At 35.0% G+C, this 19959-nt stretch overlaps 2 protein-coding genes and 1 non-coding gene across 4 annotated transcripts; 2 read left to right on the top strand and 1 right to left on the bottom strand.

The window, feature by feature from the left end:
- The first annotated feature begins 179 nt into the window (after positions 1–179).
- Positions 180–9090, top strand: LOC125878478 (ABC transporter F family member 3). The gene is made up of 18 exons (XM_049559738.1): positions 180–703; positions 2036–2254; positions 2851–3043; positions 4185–4393; positions 4521–4676; positions 5576–5704; positions 5814–5915; positions 6023–6169; positions 6297–6359; positions 6533–6579; positions 6747–6806; positions 6907–6989; positions 7248–7342; positions 7684–7770; positions 8002–8089; positions 8183–8268; positions 8588–8650; positions 8750–9090. The coding sequence occupies exons 1-18, from the start codon at positions 500–502 to the stop codon at positions 8867–8869; spliced, it is 2151 nt and encodes a 716-aa protein (XP_049415695.1). The 5' UTR covers positions 180–499; the 3' UTR covers positions 8870–9090.
- Positions 9091–9426: 336 nt separating this feature from the next.
- On the bottom strand, positions 9427–9497 carry TRNAG-CCC (transfer RNA glycine (anticodon CCC)). Its single transcript has one exon. It is a non-coding gene; the product is annotated as a tRNA-Gly (tRNA).
- Positions 9498–12331: 2834 nt separating this feature from the next.
- LOC125842335 (probable trehalase) lies at positions 12332–19348 on the top strand. Of its 2 annotated transcripts, none has more exons than XM_049521612.1 (11): positions 12332–12906; positions 15386–15505; positions 16217–16332; positions 16503–16603; positions 16700–16809; positions 16908–16980; positions 17060–17227; positions 17319–17406; positions 17825–17927; positions 18025–18238; positions 18956–19348. In XM_049521612.1, exons 1-11 carry the CDS (start codon positions 12347–12349, stop codon positions 19037–19039), a joined length of 1737 nt encoding a protein of 578 aa, XP_049377569.1. In that variant the 5' UTR covers positions 12332–12346; the 3' UTR covers positions 19040–19348. The 2 variants fall into 2 exon arrangements, with proteins under 2 accessions (XP_049377569.1, XP_049377568.1); XM_049521611.1 differs by lacking the exon at positions 12332–12906 and adding an exon at positions 13994–14662.
- The last annotated feature ends 611 nt before the right edge of the window (positions 19349–19959 follow it).

Genomic DNA, 19959 nt, shown 5'->3' on the forward strand with positions numbered 1-19959 from the left:
ATTTGATAATTCACATCAAATATCCATTTTACTATATTTTTTTATTGTTGCGAGAGTCAAGATATCCATTGATAAGAGTCGTTTTTTGTTTTGAGAGAGGCACGTATTCATCACGCACACCACAAATGAGGTGACGCAAGGAACAAATTGTGAGTCGGGTTCGCTTTGAATCAATGATGTTTTAAATTGACGTTGTAATCAAAATTCATCCAATTGCTATTGAATTTATTATTATTATTATTATTGTTATGTATAGTTTGTGTAAATACTAAAGGCAATTTATGCATTTCCATTTTCTACTATATATATAAAAAATAAATACTTAATTGAGATATTTGTGTAATTTCTCCTTGGCCCTGCTTTGAGGTTTCGCTAGGATTCTCAATTTCTCACAGAGCCGCCTCACACTGTATCCGCAACCCGGTCCACAACTCATTTTCCCTTTCATTCCGGTTCATCTTCTCCATCACCGGCAGACGGCGGTAAGTGGAGAACGAAGATGACGGAAGTCGCGAGCAACGTTGTACACGAAATCCTAGGCAGACGAGCTCAAGATGTAGATCAGCCTATTATCGACTATATTATCAATGTCGTCGCCGATGAAGATTTCGATTTTGGGCACGACGGTGAAGGTGCTTTTGAAGCCCTTGGAGAGCTACTCGTCGATTCCGGTTGTGTTACTGACTTCTCCGAATGTCGTGCGGTATTAATACTTCCATTCCATGCTCAATTTCGTTATTGCTTAGGCTAATTTTGATATTTTTCTGCTCGAAATTTGTTCTATTGAATTGATTTTGAAAGATATTTTTCTGCTTATATTGAATTGATTCTGAATGATATGCTTATTATACTGTTAATAGTTTGGATTATTGACTAGGGACCTAATTTACGAACTAAATAAGATTTTTGAAACTTGTGGTCTAAATAAGCCATAGACATTTGTGTGACTACTAATTATCTCGCATTTAAGAGTGGAGGTGAGAACTTAAAAGTTAAATCCTTTTTGGATATAGAGAAACTGCCATTCTTTTTAGTAGTTTAAGAGTGAAAAGTGAGAAGTTTAAAGTTAAACCTTTAGGCATGACCCAAGCTAGTCTAAACAAGGAGAAGACCATATTCCAAAAGTCTCTTGCTACTGTAAACAAGGACAGGTTTTGATGAATAAAATTTGGACTTAAAAGTTAACTGATTATTAGCTTCGGTTTATCATTTATAAGCAATGATTGTGTGATTTAGTTAGAGAGCTTATGATAGCCTCATAAGATCCTAACAGAAAGACTCAAGAGGGTTATGCCAAAGTTAGTAGATGAACAACAAATGGCCTTCATAAAGGGTAGGCAAATTATGGATGCCATTCTGGTGGCCAATGAATGTGTAGATGTGAGAACCATATCCAAAGTCCCAGGAATTCTTTGCAAGCTAGACATAGAGAAAGCTTATGATCACTTGAACTGGGAATTTTTGTGGAGCACACTCAGGAGGATGGGGTTTGGCAACACCTGGATAAANCTCAAAAAAATCATTTATAAGCGAAGTAGAATCTGATGATTTGGTCTGAAATAGAGAGTGACCAACATTGTTTTGGACTTTTTTTTTTTTTTGATGAAGTAAATGTTCCATTGAAGGCATCAAGAAGATGCAAATTAGTTACAAAAGTAGAGGCAAAAACAGTTGGTCTGCTGGCTCAAGTACAATTGTTTTGGACTTGGGTGTTGTCAGTTGAATTGATTTGGTATTAGCTCATTTATGATTAGAGAACTTCTTAAACCAGAGAAATAAACAGCCATTTAAGGAGACATAGGAATTCAAATGGGTGAATAACTCTCATTATAAGAGCAATTTGTGAACTAAAAAGTTTAAGTATAATACGGTGAACAAAATTACAAGTAATTTGTTAGTACCAGAATTTATGGTTATACCAGCATTATTATTGTGGTTGTTAGACTCCTCTATGTAGGTCTTTGTTGCATCCCGTTGTATTTATAGATTGAGTTGTCTGCAATCTATTTTCAGTAGCATTTTTCAACCATGACAGGTTTGTAGCAAGTTGTCTGAGAAGTTAGAGAAGCAAGAATTGGCTAAACCCCAACCGACAGTGAGAAGCTTAAAAATGCCGCTGAGAATGTTTGATGGAATGGATGAAGAGGAAGCTCCAAAGAATAAAAAGCCAGAACCAGTTGATGGTCCTTTGCTCACAGAACGTGACAAGATTAAGATTGAAAGAAGGAAGAGGAAAGAGGAACGCCTGAGAGAGGTGAGTGAGAAAACGATAATCTTGACAGTAATCAGAATGAGCCTGTTTGACACAAATATTGGTTGTTAAATAAATATGTTGGGGAAGCCAGCTCTTATTGTCTATGAACTACACTGATTTGACTTAACACTTCACTGAGTTTCCATTTATCATTCTAATGGGGTGTGTATGTGTGTGACATTTTACAATACTCCTTTTGTTGGATAATGGTTGTCTTCATGAAGTTATGAGACAGAATAAATGTAATCCCTCTCCTATTACTGCTTTAAAAATTGTAACCCTCTCCTTTCTGCCATGTGGATGAAAAGAAGAGGGAAAAAAAGAAGAAGCCCCCAAGGCCTAGCTCGAGTGGCAAAAGGTGGAAGATTTGTGGCTTAGGTCGCAGGTTCAAGCCCCACACCATGCAAAGCGAAGCCCGGTATTTAAGTGGAGAAGGGTAGAGGGGCGTGCCCATTATCCACCGAGTTTAGAAGACTGTGATTGGTCCAAAGGGCGGGTCACAGACAAATTTCTCGGTTAACCAAAAAAAAAAAAGGAAGATGAAAGTGGCTGGTTTACTCCTTCATTCTTTTAATCTGTATGGCTTGATTCTGCAGGCAGAATACCAAGAACACTTGAAAGAAGTGGAGGAAGTGAAAGCTGGTATGCCTTTAGTGTGTGTGAATCATGATGGTCAGGGTGATGGACCAAATGTTAAGGATATCCGTATGGAAAACTTCAATATAGCTGTCGGTGGTCGTGAACTTATTGTCGATGGTTCTGTCACACTTTCTTTTGGAAGACACTACGGTATGCTTGATTATCTTATTGAAAAAATAGATAAAAACTCATTCCCATGTAGTTTGATTTTGCATTTTCTTAGACCTTTTAGTATCAAGTAGTTTGTATCTCATCTATATGGTATTACTCCCTCCTTGCCGATAAGAACGTCCCACTTTGCAGAGTCAAATCATGAGTTCATGACATCTCTGAACATGTTAGTATATAGAAATAATTTGATTTCTATTTAAATTGATAGCACTTACCTAAAAGAATGTTAAAAATGATAGTTTGGAATTTGAGAAGTTGGGAAGTTTGTCGAAAATTCACATCAGATTGGATATAATACAAGATTGACCTAGTTTATATTCATTCATTTAGAAGTGTTGGAGGGAGAAATTTTTTTCATCAAGAGAGAAGTCAAGAATATTGGGTTGGGCTAAAAGGAAAATATGCCATTTTTCAGAGGGTGCGAGTATCTATCTATCTTGATAAACATTTAGGGGTCGTTTGGTAGGATGTATTACATCTCTAATACATGTATTAGTCATGGTATTTTTAATCCTTTATTTGGTAGGATTTTCAGCCTATGTATAACTAATGTATTAGTTATACACCCTATTCAGTATTATAAGTTGTATAACTAAGACATAGCAAATTATGGTATTAGCAATACAAGGGCTATTAATACATGGATAAGCATGCTTAAAGACATGATTGCCCTTAATAACCAAACCAAACAGTGGATAAGAAATATCCTCCGGATAACAAATCTCTGCATTATTAATCCTAGTATTACTAATGCATTCCATTGATCTATTCAGTACTATTCTTATACACCCTACCAAACGACCCCTTAGTGTCTTAAGCAAGTAAGTCATCATGCACACACCCATTATTTTGTCACTGGGAAGAAGACTGGAATACATGAATTGGCATAAATGCCAAGGGGGTGAAACTTAGGGGAATATATTTCGTCAAACAACAACATAGCCTATAGCCAGTGTATATTGGCATTTTTTGCTGTTTATTTATTAATTAAATTTATTACTTTCTCAATAAAAAACATAGCCTATAGCCAGCGGCGTAGTTCACTTCCTCTTTTTGTTTGTGATTGGCAGTTATGTTTTATGCATCCACAGCCTTACCTGAATCTCTAATTTGGATGCAGGTCTTATTGGAAGAAACGGTACAGGGAAAACAACTCTCCTAAGGCATATGGCTATGCACGCTATCGATGGTATTCCCAGGAACTGCCAGATATTGCATGTTGAGCAAGAAGTGGTTGGTGATAATACCTCAGTTTTGCAATGTATTCTTAACACTGATATGGAGAGAACCCAACTTCTGGAAGAAGAGGCTCGTTTGCTTGAATTACAGGTTAGAAACAGTTCAATGGTGAAGCTTTTTTGTCATATTATACTGTTTATTTTTTAATATTCCTTTGTATTTTGTTCTCATTGGATCAAGTATATTCCCATTCCTTAGCATTTTCATGATTTTCTAGAGAGTGACTGACTTAGAAGGCGAAGCTGCAAAGAGTGATAAGTTGAATGGGGGGATCGACAAAAATTCCCAAGCAAAAAGGCTTGAAGAGATATACAAAAGACTTGATTTCATTGATGCTTACTCGGCTGAGTCACGTGCAGCAACTATACTATCGGTTAGTTTGACTTTGACTTGTAATTCGATTTGCAAGCTTTTGATCACATCAGTCTCTCAATAACTGTTGAGAAAGTTTGTTCACTTTATGTATCTTCTTGATGCTCTTTTTACTGAAACCACTTGCTTCATAAAAATAAAGTTTATTCACTTTATGCACTATGTTTAATTAAAACAGAGTTTGCATTTGATGTATAATGTCGCACACAAATGCTGTATTTTAGAAACAAACAGCAGATGTTAATTTATAATGTATGAGCAAGATTCAGTCTACTAATTCATGTACCTGATATACCTGTTCCTTTCCTTTCGTTGCTACTATGATTATGCTTCCGCTTACTTTGTCTAAGGAATATGTTTTGGATATGGCTCGAAAGTATTGAAGCTAATCTTGCCCTTTTTGCCTCTCCTTAGAGTTTGAGTTGTCTTAGCTTCTGTCGTAACTTCACGTTATCCATACTATCTTTCGGTTTTGGACTCTCCTTAGAGTTTAAGTTGTCTGTTGAGATTATTTTTTCTCTTATAATTTAATGTTGTCTTGTCGTTTTATGCTTCTATTTCTAGAATAGATGTATGGTCTTCTTATATTTGTATAGATTCAGGCTTCCATAACTTCGGCATTATACTCTTTATACGTTTAAGCTGTGGATCTGTGTACTAACATCTTAAACAGAAAGTTGTGAATGGGGGAAGATGCTAGAAGTTAATCTATCTTTGGAAATCGTAAGTTAGAACTCATTTATTTAAGAGGCTGGGTTTGATTCTGCTGTAGTTTTGGCGTTCTTCAAGTTGGATGCTTCTCCACCTCAATTTTTCTTATGATGTTTTGCCTATTGATCGTTTGTGTTCACACCAGTTGTAATGAATGGTCTAGTTCTCATTGGTGGCTATTACTTCCAGGGTTTAAGCTTCTCTCCAGAAATGCAAAAGAGAGCGACTAAAACATTTTCTGGAGGATGGAGAATGAGAATAGCTCTTGCTCGGGCATTGTTCATTGAACCTGATCTATTGTTGCTTGATGAACCCACGGTGTGTTATTTCTTCTTGAGGATGTAGATGTACATCTATTCAAATAATGAACTTATGTTTTCTTTTGCATGCAGAATATCATAGAACTTATGTTTTCCTTCCCTTGCAGAATCATCTTGATTTGCATGCTGTCTTATGGCTGGAAACTTACCTGGTGAAGTGGCCGAAGACATTTATAGTTGTCTCTCATGCTAGAGAGTTCTTGAATTCTGTACGTGCTTTCTTCTCTTTGACCTAAAAGACTAGTTGGGTTCAGTATGTATAGATGTTGATGTTTGTTCTGACATCTCATAAACCTATCTTTGCTTCTTTCTTCAGGTAGTCACAGATATCATCCATCTACAAAATCAGAAATTGAGCACCTTTAAAGGAGACTATGATACATTTGAAAGGACACGAGAAGAACAAGTTAAGAATCAACAGAAGGCATTCGAGGCAAATGAACGTACAAGGGCCCACATGCAGGTCTTTCCCAATTACATTTGCTTTTATTGGTAGACTATTGCAAACAGATTATTTACAACCTTATTTGCAGATTTCTTGTCTCGCTGTTTAATACTTTGATACATTTTTTGGTTATAATGTTGTGCAGACCTTTATTGATAAGTTCAGGTACAATGCAAAGCGTGCATCTCTTGTTCAATCTAGAATTAAGGTATGCATTCATTGCTGCTCCTATATATGTTGTCAGTTTCCAGTTGTTATGGTTGTTTGGTCAAGTGATATAATCAGTTGCTCGATCCGATTGTTTAATAATTTAATTGGTCCACTTTTGATGCCTTAGCATGCCATGATCAGTACCTGAATCGCTTTCCTTGAATTTGACAGGCACTGGAACGTATTGGTCGCGTGGATGAAGTCATCAATGATCCTGAGTACGCATTCATTCCTTTAACACATTGCTCCTATATGTTTCTGTTATTTTAACTCTCTGATGGTGTTTAACATGCTATAACCTGAATCTATAAAATTCCGATCTCTGTCATGTTTGCATTATTTTAATTATATGAACTCATGGTTATTTTGCATATGCTGTATGCAGCTACAAGTTTGAGTTCCCTTCTCCTGATGATAGACCTGGCGCTCCTATTATAAGCTTCAGGTTAAGCATCTCTTAGTCTGTGGCTAAGACATTCTTGTGATCTCTTGTCAGACAGCAAATCTCAGCTAACTAACTTCTTACCTTATTGTAACTAATGCAGTGACGCATCCTTTGGATATCCTGGGGGACCAATATTGTTCAAAAATTTGAATTTTGGAATAGATTTGGATAGCAGAGTAGCAAGTAAGACCTTTATTGCCTAACAATCAAGTATTTTCAAGTTCTCTAACTGTTGCAAACCTTTGTAAACTGTACGCATTGGTCAGTAATATGTCTCTCTGCACTTGACGTTTAGTTTTTCTGTTGGGAAGTAAAATTAGATCTCTCTATTTGTGAGTTAGGTAGCATGTGGCTTTGGCATGTGTATCTTTATAATTGTTTTTTAATCATTTTTACTGTTCTACATATCATGGACCTTGTCTCACCTTATGTATTTTCCAGTGGTTGGTCCTAATGGTATTGGAAAGTCAACAATACTTAAGCTTATTTCTGGGGATCTTCAACCAACCTCGGGGACTGTTTTCCGCTCTGCTAAGGTAAGCTTTATTTGCCAAAGACTTACAAGATTTTGTGAGTTTTTTTAAAAAATCACTTTTAACTTCTACTAGTTCTGTCCTTAACATCATATATTCACCAATTTTTGTCAGTGTACCATATTGTCTGATCAATATCTGTTTCAGCCGTATTCTAGCATTCTCTCATTACAATTCATGTCACCTTTGTTGTTAGGAAAGTCTATAGACTAATAATTTTGTATGAGCAAATGCTAGTGGTGTTCTTTTGACCTTATAATCATTCGTGCAGGCAAATGTCTCATTTTGCTCTATTCAGTTACTTGGTCTTAATGCATTCTAAATGCACTTCACTTTTTGTTTAGGTCCGCATTGCTGTATTTAGTCAGCACCATGTTGATGGGCTGGATCTGTCCTCAAATCCCCTCTTATACATGATGCGTTGCTTTCCAGTAAGTTCTCCTAATCAATGATGTATTTTCTGGTAAATTCTAAAATATATGTGTGTAATAAGTTCTCTCTAAAGAAGGTGGGTCTAGCAGTTGATTTTTCTGAATTTATTTGTCTGAACTCCTGAATAAGATATTTTTAAAGGTTTAATTGTTCTCTTTCATCTGATATTGCCAAAGTGAATCTGCAAGTTCTCTCTTTTAATGTATTGACCTTGCTCTGGCTTCCTGCAGGGAGTGCCTGAACAAAAATTACGTGGTCATCTAGGTTCATTTGGTATCACTGGAAATCTTGCTCTTCAGCCCATGTACACTTTGTCTGGTATGTTAGCATTCTACTTGTTTTTTTCTGGTTTAGATCACAATGATTCTACTTGTTTTTTTCTGGTTTATGGATTGATCTATGGGATCTCAGGTGGCCAAAAAAGCAGAGTTGCATTTGCAAAGATAACTTTCAAGAAACCTCACATATTGCTTCTTGATGAGCCATCAAATCACTTGGTAAGTTCTATTCTACTTGTTTTAGTTTCTTATTCACCATCTTTTCTTCATACATCCGTGATTTCAATGTCTTCTTGTTGCTGAATAACATACTTGGTGGGAGTAAAAAGTGGAAGCTTGCAGCCTTCCCTCGGGAACATAGAAAACCCAAATTTTTAACTAACGCGTTTGTGGGTTTTAGGAAGGGCCTAGTGTGGTTTCATTATTTTTTCTTGATGGCATTTAACCTCAACAGCTAAAGTAAAGGATGTACTTAGTATTTCATTTATCCAAAGGTTCTTGCATAAGCAATTGCATTATCTAATCGAGCTCTATGCAGGATCTTGACGCTGTGGAGGCCTTGATACAAGGTCTTGTCTTGTTCCAAGGAGGCGTCCTGATGGTACTATGAAACTTCTGTCAATTAATTTTTTGGCTAAATGGTAACATATTTTTGGTTTTGCTGCTGTTTAATGGTGCTGCTACATGATGTTATTTACAGGTCAGTCACGATGAACATTTAATATCTGGTAGTGTTGATCAACTCTGGGCTGTCTCTGAGGGCAGGGTGACGCCTTTCGACGGGACATTCCAAGATTACAAGAAAATACTGCAATCATAAACAGTTCTAACAAAGGCTGCTGCTTTCTGAAGTGAACGAACTATTATTAGTTTACTTATGGCCTAAACCCCTACTTTATATGCAGAGACTACATGTTCGATGCAAAATTTCGAAAACGCTATCGACGAACCCAATGTCCTAAAAAAAATGGTGATTTTCTGCTACTACTTATTTCTATTTACACTGTCCAAATTAGTCAAACATTTTCTCGATTTGATCAACTTTGGGCTTCAATTTTATATTAGACAAATAGATGAAACGAAAAGTGTTATTATTACGACAATTTAGTGCAAACAAGAGTTCAATCCAACTTGCGAGTCAATGGTGAAAGAGCAAAATATCCACCAACAATCAACATATATTTCCAACTCCATTACTAAGGGCTGCTATAGGTGGCAAATGGACGGATTAAGTTGCGAACATGTGGACTATCAAAGCAATGACAACTATCCATTCAAATCAATCAAGTTAAAGACCGATTATATGAATTTTTACTAATATGTTCTTGCATATGAATCGAGGAAATCAATAAACAGAGAGAAAAAAGAAAAATATATTGCGCATCCGGGGAATCGAACCCCGGTCAGTACCGTGGGAGGGTACTATGATACCACTACACCAGATGCGCTTTCTTGTTTCTTAATGTAGCAAATATTAAATTATTTTATATCATATTGTATTTTTTTTTTCAAAGAAGGATAACTATGTTTAATAACTTGAATAACTAATATGGAACGGATGGAGAAGTAAAGCCTATTTTTTGCAGGGAGGATTTCCTACATTGGTCTTTCATGGTTGCCAATGCTCTCAAAAAATAGTTTTTGCTACTCTCCGAAACACTTATTTTCTCCCAGAAACTTGGTAAAACAAGTTATATATTAATCGCCTTTTCAACTCAGAACTTCATAGGATTTTGATGTGAAAATAAGCTACAAAACACTACACATGACTAGGAAATGATGTAAAAAAAATTCCTAATCTAAAATACACAGTTCACACTTGAGGAAGTTATAGTACTTGGATTAAGCAGTACTCTCCCTATTTCCTACATTACAAAATTCAGCCTAATTAGAAAAATGGTACATACAGGACTGTTAAAATGCATCCACTTTCTTCAATCTGACTTGAACCTTTGGGTAGACTCTGCGCGGAGTATGGTACAGTCATTCTAATCAACACGTTCCTTCCAGCATAGTAACATGTATAGACATCGACGAATAATATACAGCTTAGCTCTTTTATCTTTCAAAGTCTTTTTTCTTGTTAGACAAACTCTGACTCTGGCTTTGGCTTTGGCTTTGGCTTTCACATTGTTGGATGAAGTTGAAGTTTCTTCCATTATTGTAAATTGCTTTCAGTTTTGAGAATTACTAGTAGTCCATGAGAGTTTATTTTTATTTATACTATAATTAAATAAATAAAAAGGCATGCCTCAGTTTCATCAGTTTATTATATTTTGTTCAAGTCTTTATAGACCTTTTTTTGGCAGTAAACCAGGGGCCTTGTTTCCTGCTTTTCAGTGACTGTTATCTTTTACTGCTGGCATTGCCAGTAAGCCTGCTTTTATGGTTATCTGTTACCTATAATTAAATGGATGAGTTGAACTGAATTTGGATTGATTAAACAGTTCATTTGAGTTAACAAGAGTTGTTCGAACGATAAACATCCTCACTTCCAATATAAAGGTTGTGAGTTCGAGTCATCAAGAGAGCAAAAAGGTGGGAGCTTCTAAGAAACGGTAAAAAAATGAACATGCTATTTATCCGTTCAAAATTATTTGAATTGTGCTAAGCAATCTTTATTATGATTAGATATTACATATCAAAATAGAAAACTATTTTGACAGGGTTCTTTATAGAGCTACATATCAATCCAACTTTTGGAACAACGGAATTGAACAGCAGATTTGGTCGGAATATATTTTTGTGACTAATTTTACAATCATTAGGCACGACCAATAAACTTGATTTTGCCGTAGCAGTACTGACCCGTTGGATTGAATGAGTCATATTTTCGTGGACTAATTTAATTTAACATGATCAATAAACCTGGTTTTCTGGTCTACTGTTGCTACATGTAACTGTTGCTCCATTCTCGAGGACACAAAGGGGCAGTTTTGCATAGCCTTTCTTGTTTTTTTACTATATTTTTCAATCTATAAAGTTCACACCTATCCTAAAATGACACAAATTCATTCATCTACAGTCAAAAGTTTCAGTGAGGAATAACAAAAGCAAAATCTTGAAATAACGGTAAAACTATTTTTATGTGACTATAGTTTTATCCACGAGTTCAAGCTATGAATTCAATTAATGATGTTTACATCAGTCGTCAAGTAAATGGTCTTCCTTGCATAAACTGAAATTGTACACGGTCTTTACTCAGATCTTGTATGAACATGGAAAGATTCATGCATCGAGCTGTTATTTTTTGTCAATAGGCGTTGTATATAAGCACATTTATGATATACCATCCAATATATTTGCTGGCATTGAACTAGTTCTTGGAAGTTTATATAAAGCTTCAATGATTTCTGAAAGATTCTTAATATTATTGTTATACTAAGATACATTATATACTTTAACAGGTGGAGAAAGATGATTAGAAGGTAGAATTTTAACTTTAGCCTAACTTTGTTGAAAACTTAGACTCTTTACATATGCTTTCTTCTGTCATCTTCCCACTATGAATCGACAATCATTATAAAAAAAATAAAATATCCTTTTTAAGTATTTAATATTTTAGTATAGGTTAATTAGTAACCGTTAATTACATTATTCTTTAGGTTAAAAAATTTAAAGGGAAAAGGGTTTGAAATATATTCGAACTTTGACAGCCTCTTTACCTCCACGAGGTAGTGGTAAGGTCTGCATACACTCTACCCTCCCCAGACCCCACCTAGTGGGATTTCACTGGGTATGTTGTTGTTGTTGTTGTTGAACGAAATTGTTGTTATGATACCAAACTTTGGAAAAGGACCTTTTACTCCTGCATTATTTAATAGTGTATTTTAAAGGTATATATATGCCTACGTGGACATAAAAAATAATGCATAATTATAAATAGTAATGTGTTCACGTGGACACATATATATTTTTAAAATACACTATTAAATAGTTCAGGGGTAAAAAATACACTATTAATTAGTTCAGGAGGGTAAAAGTCCTCCATAAAGTTTGATATCGTAACAGCAATTTCGGCCAAACTTAAAGTATTTTTCAGATCTTTTTCCCAAATTTATATTAGTGCATTAAAGTTAAATCATGTTCCTATTTGGAATCAGAATATTATAGATCAAACAACACAAAATTAAGAATCTTTTCTGAGTAATAACATAGCCATTGATTTTTTTTCAATTAATAACACCTGCAAAAATTCCCATTGCCGGCCTTCTCTGTTCTTACAAAAAAATGTATTTTTTTGTTCACATAAATTAGTTATGGCATCGGTATTGAACCCTTTAACTTGTTATACAACATGGGTAAAGCTATGATTTTTACTATGTCTATGAATATGATTAAAGCTGAAACTTGCAAATCCATTGATAAGGGTCCTGTAATCCCAACAACCCCTTTAGTGATTTTTCTTGAAAAAGTTCAACAATCTGCTCTTCAAACTTATGGCCATAAAGGGTTTGATGCTAAACTGTTTGTTGATATGTCACTGAGAGAGAATCTTTCAGAAACAGTTGAAGCTTTTAATAAGCTTCCAAGAATTGTGAATGGTTCAATATCAAAAAGTGATTTGGATGGTTTTATAGGTAGTTATTTGAGTAGTCCTGATGAGGATTTGGTTTATGTTGAGCCTATGGATTTTGTGCCTGAGCCTGAAGGCTTTTTGCCAAAGGTGAAGAATTCTGAGGTGAGGGCATGGGCATTGGAGGTGCATTCACTTTGGAAGAATTTAAGTAGGAAAGTGGCTGATCATGTATTGGAAAAACCAGAGTTGTATACTTTGCTTCCATTGAAAAATCCAGTTATTATACCGGGATCGCGTTTTAAGGAGGTTTATTATTGGGATTCTTATTGGGTAATAAGGTTAGTGTATTTCCTTGCTTTTTTGTACAGTTAATGGTCAAAAACACATATGAAGTTGCGAGTTTCCTACTTGAATTATCAGGTATACACTTTGTGTTTTGATAATAGTAGGTGATAATTATGGTAGGAAAAGTGAACACCTAATGATTCAGGTAGGGAACTTGCAAAAACGTTATACTTTAGGTGTTTTTTGATTGTTATCTTTTTTAAATACTGTTATTAACTTTGGTATGTTCTGTTTGATCATTGTTGCTTCTGCTTGGTTTTCATGAAATAAATTGGTAAATTTGAAGTGAAAAGGTAAAAAAGGGAAACTGATAGAAGTTCAGCTCACACTTTTCACAAGATTTAATTGTGTTGCTTCCTAGAGAGGTCATATTGCTAAAATTTGAACTTTGATAAAGCTGACACAAAGAATTAGTGTGAACATTATGTACAGCTTTGTCCTCCGCAAAGTTCCAATCTTTTGTTAGATCTTTAAGTATTGAGGTTTCTAAACACAACTTTACATTCAGTTAATATAAGTATATACTTGAGACATTCCTTTTTGACTTGTAAGTAATCTTTTCTTTGTTCTATACTTAAATTAACTAGTTGAACAACATCAGTCTCATCCTTAAGTGTTTTGTATGAAGTGATGATGCTTGCAACGTCGCATACTGCGATACTTCCTGGAGTTTGTGTCCTAATAGTTCTCTTTTTCTATGAGAAAGTTTTATGCGTTAAACATATTAGAAGGTAGAATTTTAACTTTAGCACTAACTTTGTTGAAAACTTAAAGACTCTTTACATATGCTTTCTTTTGTCATCATCCCACTATGAATCAACAATCATTATAAAAAACAAAAAATCCTTTTTAAGTATTTAATATTTTAGTATAGGTTAATTAGTAACCGTTCATTACATTATTCTTTAGGTTAAAAAGTTTATATTAGTGCATTAAAGTTAAATCATGTTCCTATTTGGAATAAGAATACTAATACTGAATTAAAACAAACTAGATCAAACAACACAAAATCAAAGAATCTTTTCTGTGTAATCTTTTTTCAATTAATAAGTTAAAGGCCACCCATTTTATTGAGATTCCCATTGCCGGCCTGTTCTTACAAAAAAAAAAAAAAACATTTTTTTCTTCACATAAATTTAGTTATGGCATCAGTATTGAACCCTTTAACTTGTTATACAACATGGGTAAAGCTATAATTTTTATTATTTTTACTATGTCTATGAATATGATTAAAGCTGAAACTTGCAAATCCATTGATAAGGGTCCTGTAATCCCAACAACCCCTTTAGTGATTTTTCTTGAAAAAGTTCAAGAAGCTGCTCTTCAAACTTATGGCCATGAAGGGTTTGATGCTAAACTGTTTGTTGATATGTCACTGAGAGAGAATCTTTCAGAAACAGTTGAAGCTTTTAATAAGCTTCCAAGAACTGTGAATGGTTCAGTATCAAAAAGTGATTTGGATGGTTTTATAGGTAGTTATTTGAGTAGTCCTGATGAGGATTTGGTTTATGTTGAGCCTATGGATTTTGTGCCTGAGCCTGAAGGCTTTTTGCCAAAGGTGAAGAATTCTGAGGTGAGGGCATGGGCATTAGAGGTGCATTCACTTTGGAAGAATTTAAGTAGGAAAGTGGCTGATCATGTATTGGAAAAACCAGAGTTGTATACTTTGCTTCCATTGAAAAATCCAGTTATTATACCGGGATCGCGTTTTAAGGAGGTTTATTATTGGGATTCTTATTGGGTAATAAGGTTAGTGTATTTCCTTGCTTTTTTGTACAGTTAATGGTCAAAAACACATATGAAGTTGCGAGTTTCCTACTTGAATTATCAGGTATACACTTTGTGTTTTGATAATAGTAGGTGATAATTATGGTAGGAAAAGTGAACACCTAATGATTCAGGTAGGGAACCTGCAAAAACGTTATACTTTAGGTGTTTTTTGATTGTTATTTTTTTTAAATACTGCTATTAACTTTGGTATGTTCTGTTTGATCATTGTTGCTTCTGCTTGGTTTTCATGAAATAAATTGGTAAATTTGAAGTGAAAAGGTAAAAAAGGGAAACTGATAGAAGTTCAGCTCACACTTTTCACAAGATTCAATTGTGTTGCTTCCTAGAGAGGTCATATTGACACAAAGAATTAATGTGAACATTATGTACAGCTTTGTCCTCCGCAAAGTTCCAATGTTTTGTTAGATCTTCAAGTATTGAGGTTTCTAAACACAACTTTACATTCAGCTAATATAAGTATATACTTGAGACGTTCCTTTTTGACTTGTAAGTAATCTTTTCTTTGTTCTATACTCAAATTAACTAGTTGAACAACATCAGTCTCATCCTTAAGTGTTTTGTATGAAGTGATGATGCTTGCAACGTCGCATACTGCGATACTTCCTGGAGTTTGTGTCCTTCTAATAGTTCTCTTTTTCTATGAGAAAGTTTTATGCATTGAACATATTTGTTGTAATGCAGGGGTTTGTTAGCAGGCAAAATGTATGAAACTGCAAAAGGGATTGTGACTAATCTGGTTTCTCTGATAGATCAATTTGGTTATGTTCTTAACGGCGCAAGAGCATACTACAGTAACAGAAGGCAAGCATTCTTACATATTGATTCATAAAACTTACAGCTTTTAAGATGCTTTAATTTGTATGTATTGCCTTTATGCAAAAGTTTCGGATTTTGGGGGCATTTCAAACCAACTTTGAATGGTGAAATTTTTCTGTTAATAGAACCAATAGAACGTGCAAGCCAGTTTAACTACTGAATTTGACCCTAATTGAATCACACACATAAAATATTGCAGAAGGTGGTATTAACTAGTAACACACCTAAGGGTGTAGCCTAGTGGTCAATAAAATGTGTTGAAAACCTGAGGTCAAGAGGCAAAAACTCTATTGTCCAGGCCTTGGTGGATAGAGTTACCGGTATCTATGCTGGTGGGATGTAGCAAGTACTTGGTGGAATTAGTCGAGGTGCACGCAAGCTAGGCTGGACACCATTATTATTCAAAAAAGAAGAATTTGCAGAGGGAGTAATTTTATCTCTTTCATATCTTAACTATTTTTCAGGAAAATCAGGATGTCCTCTTGTATTTCAGTCTTTTTTTTACTGCAAGTTGTGCTCTCCCTAGTATTTCTGTTGTTTTTTTAAGGGGTGAGGGTGGGGTGTGGTTAGTGGCTAGAAAAACCTTACTAGGACTGACTGTATGTAAGTTACCGTTATATGAGAAATCCAGTGTCATCTATTTTCTCTTTTCATGCTATGCAAATTCTTATTGTATCTTATGTTTCACGTGTTCAGTCAGCCTCCTGTCCTGGCCACGATGATTGTTGACCTATTCAATCAGACAGGTGATTTAAATTTGGTTAGAAGATCCCTTCCTGCTTTGCTCAAGGAGAATCATTTTTGGAATTCAGGTACTATCTTGTTTTTTATCGGTTCCTATTAAATAGTCTGATGCCTTTCTTGTGAATTTACTATAGTTTTTATGCTTTGTTATGGTTCTTCTGGCTGAATTGCTTTTTGTTGGAAGCCTACGGGGAAGACTTTACTCATTTGTCATTATCCACTTATTTGTTTGTTTAAGGAATACATAAGGTGACTATTCAAGATGCTCAGGGAACAAACCACAGCTTGAGTCGGTACTATGCTATGTGGAATAAGCCCCGTCCAGAATCGTCAACCATAGTAAGGCTCCGCAACTCATATTCCTGACTTGGTTTTATCATGACCGTTGTACAAGTGTAAATTACGGGTTCTTCTTTTACTTTTTAATTGATATAGGACAGTGAAACAGCTTCCGTACTACCAAATATATGTGAAAAAAGAGAATTATACCGTGAACTGGCATCAGCTGCTGAAAGTGGATGGGATTTCAGTTCAAGATGGATGAGGTATCACATTTCAGAAATTATAAAGCAGCGTTATTGTTCATTTATTCTCATTATAGTTTGATAATACAAAGAATGACTGGTTTTAACTTCTATTGCAGCAACGAATCTGATCTGACAACAACTAGTACAACATCAATTCTACCAGTTGATTTGAATGCATTCCTTCTGAAGGTAATTTGTGGAATCTCTGAAAATTATGCCTTAGAAATGGGAACTTGCATATAACCTGGCTTTTAAATTTGTCTAATAGATGGAACTTGACATAGCCTTTCTAGCAAATCTTGTTGGAGAAAGTAGCACGGCTTCACATTTTACAGAAGCTGCTCAAAATAGACAGAAGGCTATAAACTGTATCTTTTGGAACGCAGAGATGGGGCAATGGCTTGATTACTGGCTTACCAACAGCGACACATCTGAGGTGGTATATCTTGCATCAAGTCTTGCGCATGTCTTCTCACTTTGAAAAACTAAAGCATTCTAAGTTTTGTTTCGTTTATTTGTGATTTTAGGATATTTATAAATGGGAAGATTTGCACCAGAACAAGAAGTCATTTGCCTCTAATTTTGTTCCGCTGTGGACTGAAATTTCTTGTTCAGGTTTGCATCTATCTGTAATACTGTTTCCTCTGTACTCTCCCATTCTCGGAGACTTAAACTGTGGAATTGTAGGACTTTGTATGTCAAACCGAGCTCCAACCATCTGAATGATACATTTACAAAGCTAATACCTATAACATTCAGAAAGAAAGGAAGAAACTGAACTTAAAACACATGCAAAGCTTATCACCGCTCATCGGGTAATTCTAATAGAGTTAGTTGCCCTCGTAAAACTGCTAAAATTTTGACCCTGGACTTGTTTGGACTGTCCATGATGTTCTTATTAGTTTTTCAAGAAATAAGCCAGTGTCTTGTCTTGTTTTGGTCCCAAAATCAGTAGACTTTCTAAGTGATATTTATCGATATAGACATCACTACTTGAGCATATAATGATGTTTTTGCTTTGTTATGATTGAAGATAATAATATCACAACTCAGAAAGTAGTTCAAAGTCTCATGAGCTCGGGCTTGCTTCAGCCTGCAGGGATTGCAATGACCTTGTCTAATACTGGACAGCAATGGTACATTGCTTATCTTAACTCTCACTGAGATAAAGGAAATAATTCATGATACTACAGTGCCTTTCAATCTTTGATCTCTCATATTTGTCTACAACAGGGATTTTCCGAATGGTTGGCCCCCCCTTCAGCACATAATCATTGAAGGTCTCTTAAGGTCTGGACTAGAAGAGGCAAGAACCTTAGCAAAAGACATTGCTATTCGCTGGTTAAGAACTAACTATGTGACTTACAAGAAAACCGGTGCTATGTATGAAAAATATGATGTCACAAAATGTGGAGCATATGGAGGTGGTGGTGAATATATGTCCCAAGTAAGTGCATGACGCAATTTTGGCACCTGAAATATATTAGTTAACAAATATTTTGATTAATCTCCTTGGAAAAGCAAATAGCTTGTTTCATTAACAAATTATTTTTCATTTACATTTATACACAGTTCTAGCCTCTTGCAGAAATGCAGGGTAAGGCTGCCTACAATAGACCATTGTGATCCAGCCTTCCTCGGACCCCGTGCATAGCATAAGCTTAGTGCACCGGACTGCCCTTTTTAACATTTACACACAGTTCTAACAGTTTGTTGTACTAGAGCTCTCCCTGTTCAAGGAGAAATATTGGTTGTCAAAGTGACTTGTTGCCAAGTGATATAGATAACATTTGCATACTCAAAACTTTTGGTTTCACTAATATGTTATGTTATAGCTATGTTACAAGGTTTTACGTGTACTTTGAATCGTACTATAAAAACATTCTACTCTCGAAAATCCAGAAAGTTTTGAGATGAAATCCTAGTTGGACAAGTGTTACTGAACTCAGGAACAGAGCTATAGTTCTACTTGCGGGTTTGGCAAAACCCAATAGCTTTGGCTCAGACCCTATATTATCTAGAACTCATTAAGTTGTCTTGTAATGAATCCCCAGGACCTATAAACTCAAAATTCTGCCTTCAGCTCTGACTGTACTAGACATCATATTGAGCACACTAAATCCATTTTTCTTTTAAAATGACTAATACTTGTGTCTGAATGCAGACGGGTTTCGGATGGTCAAATGGCGTTGTACTGGCACTTCTAGAGGAATTTGGATGGCCTGAAGATTTGAAGATTGACTGCTAATGAGCAAGTAGAAAAGCCAAATGAAACATCATTGAGTTTTATTTTCTTCTTTTGTTAAAATAAGCTGCAGTGGTTTGCTGATAGTTTATGTTTTGTATTACTATTTCATAAGGTTTTTGTACCATATCAAGTGATATTAACATGAACTATGTCGTTCGGACTCTTCAAATCGGATTTTGCAAAAATAATGCAGTTTTGGAGAATCCGATAACATAGACCATGTATGGATCTAAATTGTAAACAGCTTACTATATTAAGTAAAAGTAAGATGATTCCTCAGCTTTAATAAATGAACATAAGTTATTCTTATGATCCTTTTGTCTTTTAAACTTCCACATGCAGTATGTTTCTCTCTACGTGCACAAGGTAAGGATGCATATACATTACTGGAGACTAAATTACTAAATATGAAAATCTTTAGAATTCAGATATATCCAGCATAATTTGGAATATACAGACTCAAAAAAAAATTTATAAGAGTTTCAATTTTATCAGTTCAAACCAAATTTTTACATAGTTTGAATTCACTAAGTTCAAATCCCACTATTTACCCTTTTCATCTAAATTGAAATGGTTTAAATAATTTCTTGAAATGACCCATGTGTTTCCTCATTAACCAAATTTCATGTGGTTTTTCTTTACCAGAAAATTTTCCAAATTAGTTCATTTGTCATATCTCCAACTAACTAAAGTAAAAAAAAAATTAGTTAAAAAAGAAAAATACAAAATCAAGGAGTTTGATGATTAAATTGCTTTTTACCCAAAGCATAGTAATAAAATCATGAAAACTTCCCCACTACTTAATTTACAGGTGAAATAATTAAAAAAAAAAAGTAAAAACAGATTAGACAATTCAGCAAAGGAGTCATCATATAACTTTCTGGCAGTCAATTTAAACAATAATGTGACAAAATGAAGGA

Source organism: Solanum stenotomum, chromosome 10 (assembly GCF_019186545.1).
Source record: "Solanum stenotomum isolate F172 chromosome 10, ASM1918654v1, whole genome shotgun sequence".
Lineage (NCBI taxonomy): Eukaryota > Viridiplantae > Streptophyta > Magnoliopsida > Solanales > Solanaceae > Solanum > Solanum stenotomum.